A 12617-nucleotide genomic window follows, 5' to 3' on the forward strand; every position below is an offset into this window, starting at 1 on the left:
TTGTGAAGGCTGGAATCCGGCTGGCAGTGAGGCGAGTGTACGCGCACACTCGAGTCCGGACCGCGGTAATCCGCGATCGATGGCCGCGCGTACTTTCGCGCTTTCAGCGAGCGCGGATTTTATTGATGAATCAGGGGCTATATGTCTACTTGCCAAAACTTTGCACTGGGTTCTGTATTTTATTTATTTTGTTGTAAAATACCCGTTTCCCACAACCTATGGCTGTATTAATAATAAAATATTGTTATTAAAGAGGACTTATATAGCGCCAACATATTACACAGCGCTGTACATAAATAGGGGTTGCAAATATCAGATTTAACAGCGATGGTACATATTTTATCTTATCCCACATATAATATATGGATTATGGATTGAATATGTCAAAAGCTGGAGAACTCGGTTATGAGTATTATATGTGGGATAAGATAAAACATATACTATGGCTGATAAATCTGATATGCTGCACAATTGGTTCTGGGGAACCAACAATTATTTGTAAAATGTTATGTATGTTACCCTATTGTAAAATACACGGTTGTAAAAACATACAAAACCCTGAGACTGTTAATTGGCACCACCATACTGGATGTGATGTCATCAGCCCTAGCTGTCATTCAAGGGACACGCAAGTGACAGGAGCATTATTATTATTATTATTATTAATAATAATAATAATAATAATAATAATTATTATTATTATTAATATTATTAATAATAATATATTATTAATATTTGCAGTGATTTCTGCAAATTTACAGGTAGCTGTTGCTTTCCTTTAAACCAAGGAAATTTCCTACACATTGGCAAAAGTAAACACACATATTAAGCATGTGGTGAATTTGTGTTTACATTTGATAAGGCGAGTCTATTATATTTTTAGTTATACTATAAATTATAAATTTAGACCCTCTATAGTCATTTTATATGATATGAAGCCTTAGTGCAAATAAGACCCAAAAAGAGAAGAGAATTGGTTGGAATAGAGAAATGCTGTTTATATCATTAGATCTGACACTGCTTAAAAATCTGCTTTAAAAGGAGCCATAATTTTTTCTGTGGATGGCCACAGTCAGTGCTTATTCTTTATATATATATATATATATTATAATAAAACAGTCAGTGTATATTATGTCTTAGATTACAGTAATATCACACCATTGTAGAAATTATTCAAGAAATCCAGAAATATGTCTCCAGTTTGAACAGTTATACATTAAAACAACTTTTTTACATGTTAGGTTTAAATGCAAATACAGGCTCAGCTTTCTTTGGAATATTTAATTACTATTTATTGAAAATAAGTGCATATTACCATTATATTAACCAATTTAAGATATATGACATCATGGAGAATATAGTCTAAACAGTAACATGGACATTATAGTATTGAAACATACCTGTAAATTTTTTGAAACTGTTTACAATTATACAAAAAACACACATAAAATAATGTCTATATTGTATATGCCTATAATATCTCAATATGCCTATATGTATAAAATGTACATGTATTAAAGTTTTGAAGATTGCTGTCATGTCGTCACCCACATGTATTAGATGTATTAAAACAGAAGTGGGTTCCGAAAAGCCATTAATGTAAGCCAACCATCCCTATGCTGTTGTCTGTAAATTGGTAACACAGATAAGATTGGGGGAAAGGGGACTAGGTATAGTTCCAAGCCAGACTTCCCTACCTATTCACAGCAACATGCAAATGGTGAGGTTGACCACTTCCTTTCAAACAATAAAAAATTTCTTTTACAGAAAACCTGCCATGAGATTATTATACCATTGTTTGTGTTCATCTGAAAAAAGCTTAATGACTGAGAAATTCAGAATACACATTTGCATAATTATCATGCTTCAGCATGATAGTTGGACAATCAGCATTTTCAAAATAATAGATCAGTATTGGCAGCCCCATATTTCCTATAAAATCATTTTTATTTGAGGGTCAAAAGATACAAGTGTTTTCAGCATTTCTATCTCATGTACAGGTATAAGAAATAATGTGCATATGCAGTTCATTCACAATGCTGAGAATACTGTGCTAAAGTAAGCAATAACTGAAGCACTTTAACATTTCAGCTTATGTACACTTACACACCTGTCCTGGGAGAGCTCCTATCTACCTTGTCATTGTTATTAGCCAAAATGGTGGTAAAAAGCAAGCCAAGTACCTTTATGCTAGGCAATAGTGATATTGATTTGATGTTAAATGAATATAAAGAATATAGAAATGTGATATGACTGCTTTCCTAATATGCTGTTCTTTAATACTTGGAATCCTTGGTCCCCATATATACCGGTATATATTTATACTGTATATGACTGCAGGGATGGGTCCTGGATGAAAGAAACATTTCTCCATTGTTTAGGACATGGGCTCTTTTAGGCCAGAGTATAGACTGGGGAAAGGGTCCAGAAGTAAAGAAAGCAACTCTGCAAGGGGTACACCCAGTGGTTTGGCTGAAGCAGACAGTAAGTCTACTATAACAGCACAGGTCTTTTATCTGTGCAGATTTAGGTTATGAATTCTGAGGACTCTGCACCCACTCATTTCTAGCTGGTGAAAGCTGCTTTTTTTGTTATGAAGAAAGCTGTTTTGTTTTGGGAACAAATAAAGAGACTTTAAAAAAAAACTTCTCTTTGTGCTTGCTGCAAGGGCTAATACCTCTTCATATGACTATATATATATATATATATATATATATACATACATACACACACTCTCTTACACCAAAAGCATTGATGGCTGGATTGTAAGAAAATCTTTTTCCTTAAAGAATTAATATGGTAGTGGTCTCATCACTTACTAAACATGTAGCAGTGACCAAAAAGACAATTGTGTGGTTTTAGGTAGCCTGTGGGCCTGAAAAAGCCTCAGGGCTGATAATCGCCTCAGGGCTGATATTGGATGGGAATCTGGCGTGTTCGCGGATGGCGGACGAGGAACGGTCGTGAAGGTAGGAGAGCACAGCAGGGTGCCGCTCCATCATTCTCCCCCCTCCCATCTCCATAGAGCAGAATGGTGCTGTATGTAAAGCGCTCATTCATTTATCGTGCAGTAGTTTGTCATTGTAAAGGATCGTGAAAGATAGTTTCCAAAAACAAGTATTGCACGTGTGTAGGTATGCTTAATTTGAGTATATTTCACTGTTATGTTACCCTTTAGTTATGATTCAGTTCCAAATAATTCAGCCTCCTTCTCTTTCCAGAATGAGAAGCTTCTCTCTATACACTGGCATATTTCATTACCATCAGACGGATGAGTAGTATTGTTTTCTTTAGCTCTCTGGTTTTCTATCTGCTCTGTGCTAGTGCCAAAAAATCTGACTTTAATGTCTTCAAAGCCATCAGACCAAGTTCGTTTTCCTGTGGCTATCTCCTGTAATACAGCACAGTGAAATTCTCTAGCAGTTGGCCAACCATGGCGTCCTAGTTGGTCAAAAACTTCAAAGCATAGCAAGTGCCTCATCCGTCGTTCCTCTTCTGGCAAGTCCTGCTCAAGAAGTCTAAAGTAGCCCAACATAAACAAGTCCAAGGTAAGACTGTCATGATTAGCAGTATTCTGGTTGCGGGATGTTGCTAAAAAGTGCTCAGGTGATTGATTTGTACAGGTATTTTCAGCAAAATTAGTTTTTATTGGGGGACTGGATTTCCAGTTTCCAATTAGGCGCCGAACAGCGGATCTTTGCTTTATTAATTTCTCCAAAAGTTTGCCTACTTTTGGGGAATCTTCCTGGTGTACATCATGTCTACTCCTTACTTCTTCTTTGTCCTCAACAGTGTCCTGTGGCATCAAGCTATTTCCCTCAATACTTAATAAAATTTGCTGGCAATCCACTCTTGGTTCATTTTTAGAAGGTTTAGTGTTTATGATATCAGCATCACATTTGTTTTTAGCCAGTCCTTTAACATCATCTGTCCTTTGGCTTGTATTTTGAACACTATTAAGTGAATGGTATTGAGATTTGTCTGACATGGTTTCCTGGGAGTCCATGCTCTCTGTAGCGGTTAATGAAGCATGTAGGGAATATGTGGACCTTTTCCAGTGGTTTAGAAAAAGAAGGACAATACGTTCTTTCCTCAGTGTCCGAGGGGGAATAGGGGAAGCCCTAAGAGATGTGGAATCCTCTGAACTTACTCCAGAATCACTGCAATCCTCTGCCTGTGTCTTTATTTTAAATGACTTGACAGAAGACCTCCCTTGTGGTTGCTGCTTCTCAAACTGAATTTTAAGTCTTCTCACAGATACCCCACATTGTACAAGCTCTCTTATTGGAGAAGTGGATGTAGAACAATTGCTTTTAGCTTTGACTACCTCAGTTGCTGAGTCTAAAGTTCCATTAGTGGTTGAAAGGAGGTTAGACATACTGTTGATCACATTTGACATGCATGTACACCATTCAGGGTCCTCTTTCTGATCAAGAAGCTCAGTGTTGATGCTGACATTAACCAGAGGTGTGGGAAGTAGAGCTTGCAGTTGTTTCACTTGCCTTCTTAGTTGCCGTTCATACTGCTGGCACTCTCTACGTCTTCTTAGTTCCTCCATTTGTTCATCAAAAACATTAAGTTCTTGCTCAGTTATTAGTTCCCCAAAGGGGCCCAGCAAGGCACTCCTGGCACGAGAAAACCGCCATTCACTCTGTGAATGCAATAAACCAGACAGTCTCATTTAAAAAAACACCAACCTATAATAATTTGAATGTCATAAAATGACCAAAGTGATTATTAAAAATGGCTGCTTAATATTAGTTATTCTTAGTTGTACCAGTTACACACTCTTTAGGAAAAGCAGGGTTCTCTGACTGAGTCTTCTGTATTCTGATTTATTATATTGTGATAATCATTTAAAGATTTAAGGACAAGTAATGTATATTTATTTAATTCTTATGTGCTCTGTCCAGACTAAATTATAAGTTGTACATGTGAGTGGATAAATGTATTGTTGGAACTTTGGTACACCTATAATGGCTTTAGCTAATACCTATAGTTATTTATAAAAAAAATAAAAAAATGTGACCATCACTAACCAGAAAAGAACGTTGTCATCATACTGATATGATACAAGAAGCCATTCCTAAAACACATACCGGTATATCAAGAAACATGAGCTAGCATGAGGATTATAGAATGATATTTATATTCTTCACATATTCTAAATATATGAAGTGTATTACATGTGCATTTTATGTTTGTATGGCGGTAATGAGGTGTGACAAATGTTACCATCTGGTCCATATACAGTAACCTTCTCATTTAATTAGCCAGGATTTCTCTAAGGAGAGTTTTGCAGTCTAAGTAAAAGCTAGTCAGGACCAGATAGCAAAATAAAATAGTTCAGATTTCAAAAACCAGTAAAGAAGTCAAGGGAAAAAAGGTAGGATGTAAATGCTGTTGCTGTGCTCACTATAGAACTTTTAAATATACTTAGAAGTATAACCCATTTTGAAGCTTCTATTGTACTACGAAGGGAGTGTGTGGTATTTATAGCTTAGTAAATAAAGGTTAATACACCATTTAAAACATAAGGAAGAATAGGGATGGATACTTTTCTGAATCACTTTCTTAACCACTTGCTAAATATTCTTTACATTAATGAATTTTATAGGGGACACACAGCCTAACCATACCATTATCCACACAGAGAAAAAATTTTTTTAAATATTAAGATTAGCCCCTGCATATTTGCTTTACCCTTTAATGTAGTTTGTACAATTCTTACCTGTTTCGTTTCTTCATCTAAGTGAGCTTGCAGTCTTTTAACCATCACTTGCCTCTTCCATTCAGGTATTGTTCGACCTTGTTCATCGTGAGTAGGCACTAAAGCATCCAAGTCCATCGAGTAGCCTGAGTCAGACAGATTATCTTCTTCAGCGTGTTCAGTCTATATATGATATATAAATGCCATATTTAAAATATAGTTACTAAATACTCCAGTCTAAAAGCACTGAATACAATAAAACCTGAATATATACAGGTGGTCCCCAAGTTAAGGACATCCGACATACGGATGACTCCTAGATACGAACGGGGCTTCCCTGCTCCCTTGTGTGCAGGGCGAGCTGAGCTGATAACATTTTGTAACTCTTTAATGGCCAAGACAAACTCTGTAGTTGTTTCTTTTTGCATTTCAAAGGACAGCTTGCTCCAGAAGTTAATGAATGTCTAGGCTCCACAAACTTTTGTTTTTTTTTGCTTTGTTTGTGATTAACTCACAGTGAGGATTTTATACAGTACCTGGCACCACGCTGCCTAATAATATGTTGAGACAAACATCTGTCCTAATTGCGTTTATTAAAATACCTGTTCTCATTTACATACAAACTCAACTTAAGAACAACCCTACTGTCGCTATCTCGTATGTAACCCGGGGACTACCTGTATATACACATATACTTAAGTACATAAAAATCAGGAGAAACTCACAGCTTGAAGAAAAATCCCTGTGATTCTTGCTTTTTGAACACATTGATTGAACCGTGATCGGTCAGAAGTTTGTATGACATCTTGCAACGGTCTAGATGATTCTCCACGTGTAGACTAAAAGACGCAGAAAAATAGTTGTGTTACAATATATTATACTTAAAGTGCTATACAGAAAACCTATAAACTTTCATTTAAAAATTGCCTTATCCATTAAATACAAACACTGAAGTTCTGAAGCCTTAATAAAAAGTAATTTAGTAAGTTGTGGACACTGGAAATGGCATTCAAAAGACAAACAGGAAAATATCACAAATAAATTAGTCAAAGGGGAAAAGGTAATCTTTGATTTCCAAAGATTATTAAAATTTATATATAATTATTACTTAGAGATTAGGAAATCTCAGAAAATGTTCTCACTGTAAAAAGTTGTTAAACGTCTTATAAGGCAATTAATCTCAGGGTTTGTTATGCAAAAGAAAAAATATGGTGAAATAGTTTAGTTTTAGTTTAGAAGGAAAAGGGTTAAATCTTGCATACTATGTTGGCGAAGAGTGCTGTAATCTTGGCTTTGGAAATATAGCGACGTCCCACCTTCTGGTCAGAAATCATGGCTTTGTTTGAAAGTTCCATGACGATGTTGGAAAAATACATCTAGGGACGCAACAATATCCTTAAATTCTCAAGTATTTATGTTAGTACCATTCTTCCATAGTTATTTTATCACAAGTGACGCTGTCATGTGCTTGCCTTCATTTCTGTATGTAAATTGGTTTCTTCTTCTCCTTTTCGTAATCCTGTCCCTTACATACCTACAGGTAATGTAAATTATATCAGTTGTCTAGGCCCCTTTTCCCTTTCACACATCATTAACCTACTAGTATACTCTTCATGTTTTGTCTCCCCTCAAACACCTGTCCCCACCAAGGCTCAGACAATGTGTCTGAATGACACATATCCCTTCCAAAAACCTGTCGACTTCTGTTTCTCACTGCTGACCTGGCTGCTATAGAAGCCAGAGAAAGGGGATCATGTGGCAATAATAACTAAGGTGCAGTGTGAGAGGAAGGCAGAGATCTTGGTGTAATGTATCCAAGGGGAGGGGGGTTCTATAGGCATATGGGATATGTTACCTACGCTCATTGTGCTATTGATTCGCCTAACTGCCTCCTCCACCCACTGCCACTTACAAAAAGCCCCCTAGACCGGTTGACGAAGAGATCATATAACTACAAAAAAAGATCAGTAGCACATCCGATTCATTAATGAAATGAGACACACGCTGAACACCTTGGCCAAAGGTCAGTGAATATAAAGGCTTTTTAAAGTGCTGGCTGATTTGACGGATGGATGGAACGACAGCCAGTGACAGGAGAACAAAGTTACAAAAAGTGTGACATCTGCTTACAAATACTTGAGCACTTTTAATTTCTAAATTCTTTGAAAAATTCCAGAATGTTTTAATTCCGTCAGAGAAATTTAAACAAGTACATCAGTGGAAAAAAACATATTAAAGGAATAACTTGTTGCAATGATAAGTTGTTGTATGTATAAGAAAGAAAGTCAAAAAGAGAATTTCAACTATCCACGAAGCAGGGAAAGAGCAAAAAAAGTAATACAGATGAAAAAGATGGAAAAAGTAAACAATAATCATTTTACCTTCACCTAACCTTTCCATGATCGTAGCCAGTATATTCTAAACTAGTTGGAAGATTAACAATAGAATTTTGTGGAAAAAAAAAAAAAAGGCAGATGTTACTACTCCAAATTATAGTTCAGCTATCGAGGCGGCAACAGAGGAGAGGAGAACTCCCCTGTCCCCTCCCCTCCTACTTATTCATTTAACATTGACTTGTTCTGTTTAGGTACTAAGGACACAGCTACCAGAGCATGTACTGTATGGTGTGGACCAGAAAATGTAGTCCAAATCCTGGATTTGATCTGTATGACAAAGTGGAAACTAGCCAGAAAATACATTTTACAAACTAAAGCAAATTGCAGCTGCCATAAAGGGTAAGGTAAAAAATTTTACTTTTAAGTTCAGTTAGCAGAGAAGTAATTCACAAAATCCCCTATTCGGGTTAAATAGTCTATAGAAAAAAGAAAGAAGTTCACCAGACACCTTTATCTAATTTAATTAATTTGCAAACATTTACATGAAATGCAGCTAAAAAACACAATATTGTCTGCTACAGCATTTACTCAAATTTGGGGAAATCTAGGTTCACTCAGGTTCTGAAAACGATAATAAAGCAATAGAATGTTGTGTGAATGTTGAGAAGGTAGGGGAAAGGGACCAACAAAGAACATAGTGTTGTGGGGAATGGCAGAGAATGTAGTATAGACAGTGTAAGGTGAGCTGTGATCGAAGTTCATGCAGACAGGTAAATAGAAAGAACACAATTTTTTAAAACTTTCTAAGACTGGAGAAGATAGACTTTCATGGGAGAACCTAGGTGATCCAAAAAAAGGAAACTACATTTTAGTTCTACACTTTCATTCTCAGATACCGTGAGCAGTAGTGAAGAAAGGCTGCTATAGGGGTCCTTTAGGATTGGGACAGTGGCAGACTCATCTCTTATCTTATGGCACCATTTGTTAGAGCCAGTGGCACATAAAATGTGATAAAGTATCACTAATACAAAAATATAAGGACTTTAGTTTAGACATTATGTGCCCCCAAATAGATTCCCAGAAGTATTATAAGGGGCTCACACAAGTAACAAGTCACACCCTCCAGTAAATAACCAACACATAATGAAGTTCACTGAATGACAGGACACAAGGCAACCAAGAGCAGTGAATTAGTTCATGTCTGGCAGTGATTTTGTTCTCATTAATATTTAACCTGGAAATTTGGCAGGACCCCAGAAATCTGACCTCTTTATACCTGTGTGTGTCTGTCATTTTGATCTCTTTCTACAAAGAGACAATAAGAAGTTAATAGGCTCCAAAAGTTACCTGCTTTTTTCACTAAATCTTTCTTCATAAACTGCAAATACATACATAAAGTAAGTAAAATGTCCTGTGATCAATGAGATAGAAAACAGATAGAAGTTAGTGATATGTAAACATGCATGGGATTGGAACATAGCATTGGAGTCCTCCACTTACTTCCAAATCCTCCATTTAAAATAAGAGAATGGACTTTTTTTACAGTGCATTTGTACTGTCTTTTAACTTCTTTTGGGCTTGGGTATTGGGTTCAGCAATATGTACTAAGGTTTACTCATACTAATTTTTCTGGGTCCGTTTTAATATTAAAACAAGATCCTTATTCAGGCATGCAGGTTTAGTGGTCAGAGAATAGAAAAGGAGGGGAAAGCAAGCATGCAGGTTCCTCCCTTCTGTACCATTTAAGGACACATGCCCCCCCTACCCCCTCTAACATTTACAGAATGTTAAATTACAGGGCCTGTTCCCCAAATTCAGTCCCCCAAAAAGGTGAGTATAACTGGCACAGCACAGTGCAACTCTCCCTAAAATCACAGTGGTAGCTCCCTATTTACTGCTCCCACTGATAAAAAGCTGCTGAGAACACATGCTTTTATATTGTGGGGTTGCATATTAAAAACTCCCTCTACTGCCAAATCCAACTTACCTGACAAACCACAATGCTTGTAACTGTTGCCATTATTAGCTATAGGCCTGCTTGGAGTGGCATTGCTTGTGGTATATTGTATATTTTATTAAGGTTGCCAATCTAGAGAACCAAGGAATCATAGACTAAAGTGACACCAGGAAAACCGCAACACACTACAGGGGCAAAAAACAACAACCAATGGCAAAAAAAAGAAACAAGAAAAAAAATGAACTAAAGGCACAGCAGAGGAATAGAGCAATTGAGCTATGGAGGGACCATCCTTTAGCTCACAAACGCAGCTAGCACAGGGACAAGAGTTGCAGTGATCAAATCTTCATGGTAAAGGAGATTTCGTAGGTCACAGTCACTCTATCGACCTGGGATGTAGGATGAGCCCTGCAGAAGAGGTAGTGGAGCAAATACCATGTTGTTTAATGGGAGGGTGCATCCTCAACACTGGAAAGTAGGAAAGTGAACAAAAGCCCTGATCTACCTAGTCGATAAGCGTCAGGGCTCAGTCAACAGCTTTATCTTTCCCTTTCCCTAGTATACAACCAGCACAGGGCAGGAAATATAAAAGCCTCCAAGGTATTAAAAAAAGTATGTGTCAAGCTGATGAGTAGTGAGGAGCTCTCATGCTAGGCCCAGCCATCATTACTCCTAGAAGATCCTCAAACACAGGAACAGAGTTGTGACAATGCCAATGACTCTGGACCTGGAAAATGTCCTGTGGCTAGGTAAACCACCATTATTTGTTCTGCCCAGTGCCCAAAGGTCACATTCCTGACCCCAGAATTGATTCAGGAGGGCCCAACCACTGCATTCTTAAGCCCAATGCATGGCTGCAAAAGAAAGCCTGGCTTTCACAGTGGTAGTGAAATGTTTTGCCTAAAAACAATTGTACAGGGTTGCTTCATGCTAGATTATTATAATTATTATTATTAATAATAATATAAATAAACAGTATGTATATAGCGTCAACACATTATGCAGCGCTTGTTGTGATTAGTACCTGGCTTGTTTGATTTGCTGGTGGGTTTTTTATGATTTCAGGTAAAATCAGGCAGCTATAACTACAGGCTTCATACACATATATGGCTACATGCTTAAAACATATCCACGATTCCTAATTTTCCAATGAAATCGGACCATTTGTCTGGCCAGTTGTCACATACTGTATGTGTTTGATCATTACAAAGGTACCTAATTTCTTTGCCTAGGAATTCATTGTAATCTTTTCCATGGGTTTAGCTGTAGTAAATATGCACCATGTATTTAAACAAATATGTATTTATTGGGTATTATCTCAAATAATGAACTGATGGCATTACCAAAATGTAATATAGAAGCCTAAATATGTACATATTATTATATAAAAATGCTGCAACCACTGCACCTTTGTTTGTACGAGTAATTTAATAGGCAGGGCATCTGACTGGATAATCACAATCTCAGGGAGTTTTTAGGCTGCTTGCTAACTGAATGACAACATTAGATAATAGGTAGATGAGAGTCAATTGGCACCAAAGCTTCTGTCTTCACATTGCCCACTGCAGCATCCTTTGGTTTTTAGCTTGTACGGCTGTTCAGCGGTTTTTAGCTTACGATGTATCAGTATTGCGGTGTACACAATGATATGTGGATAGGGTTACATCATAAGAGGACAATCTGTGATTTTCCATAAGAGGGTACAATGATTCTATGAGAGGTTTACAACTGTAAGCACATTCCTGCATACCACTGCTCCTATATCTCATCAAACCACCACTTTCTTTCTGTCTTCAGGCTATCTTATCAACGAGTCATTTTTCACCTAAATATAAACCACTTACAAAATATCAGTTTGAAACTGCACCCGACACATGTAGGAAATGTTACACTTTATGAGGCGGTACACACAAACAAAAAGCTTTTTCTTTTTAAAGCAAGATCATTTTGGGCTTCAGTATTTTATGTGCAATTAAAGGCATGCAAAAGCTTCAGATCTGTCCTAATATAAAACAATCAAGTCTTCCATTTAGGCAAAATGGTTTTAATAACCTAAAAGTGTCACCATGGAAATACTGAGACTGACAACCACCTATTTCTGAAAATCTCATTACCTCGCTGATAAAATGACCCAGTGACTTCATGTAATGTGTAAAGGTATTTGCCCATGCCTACGCTTTGTTCGCTCTCACACTTTTAGTACATTCAGAAGAAAATACCTTTTACTGTAGGTGTTGTCGAACCTCACAATCCAGCAAGCAAAAGCACACATAAGCAAGCATAAAAGTATCAGGACAGCTAAATGATAAGGGCAAAGTGCTTTAAATATTCATAAAATAGAACAATGTTAGCACTTGCCAAGGGCCTCTAGTTGATACCTTTCCTGAACCATTTCTTTGTATTTGATATATACAATTTTCATTTGTTACTACCAGGGTAACAATGTGCATACAAAGAAAATAAAAGAAAAAAATACAACTACCCCATCACAGTAAGTCAAAATGCAATATACTACATTTTTGTTCTTGAGTTCACATCTGCTTTAATACTTCTATGTTTGCATATTAGGGGCCTGACAATAATCATTTTTCTGAACAAAGCAAAATGTGTATTC

General features: G+C 36.8%; 1 protein-coding gene across 1 annotated transcript; it reads right to left on the bottom strand.

The window, feature by feature from the left end:
• Positions 1-1926: 1926 nt before the first annotated feature.
• On the bottom strand, positions 1927-7219 carry ESPNL (espin like). Its single transcript, XM_072407773.1, has 3 exons — positions 6436-7219; positions 5732-5893; positions 1927-4651 (listed from the first exon to the last, which is right to left on the bottom strand). Exons 2-3 carry the CDS (start codon positions 5846-5848, stop codon positions 3179-3181), a joined length of 1590 nt encoding a protein of 529 aa, XP_072263874.1. The 5' UTR covers positions 5849-5893; positions 6436-7219; the 3' UTR covers positions 1927-3178.
• Positions 7220-12617: the final 5398 nt, after the last annotated feature.

The sequence above is a fragment of the Pyxicephalus adspersus genome, chromosome 4 (genome assembly GCF_032062135.1).
Source record: "Pyxicephalus adspersus chromosome 4, UCB_Pads_2.0, whole genome shotgun sequence".
Taxonomy (NCBI): Eukaryota; Metazoa; Chordata; class Amphibia; order Anura; family Pyxicephalidae; genus Pyxicephalus; species Pyxicephalus adspersus.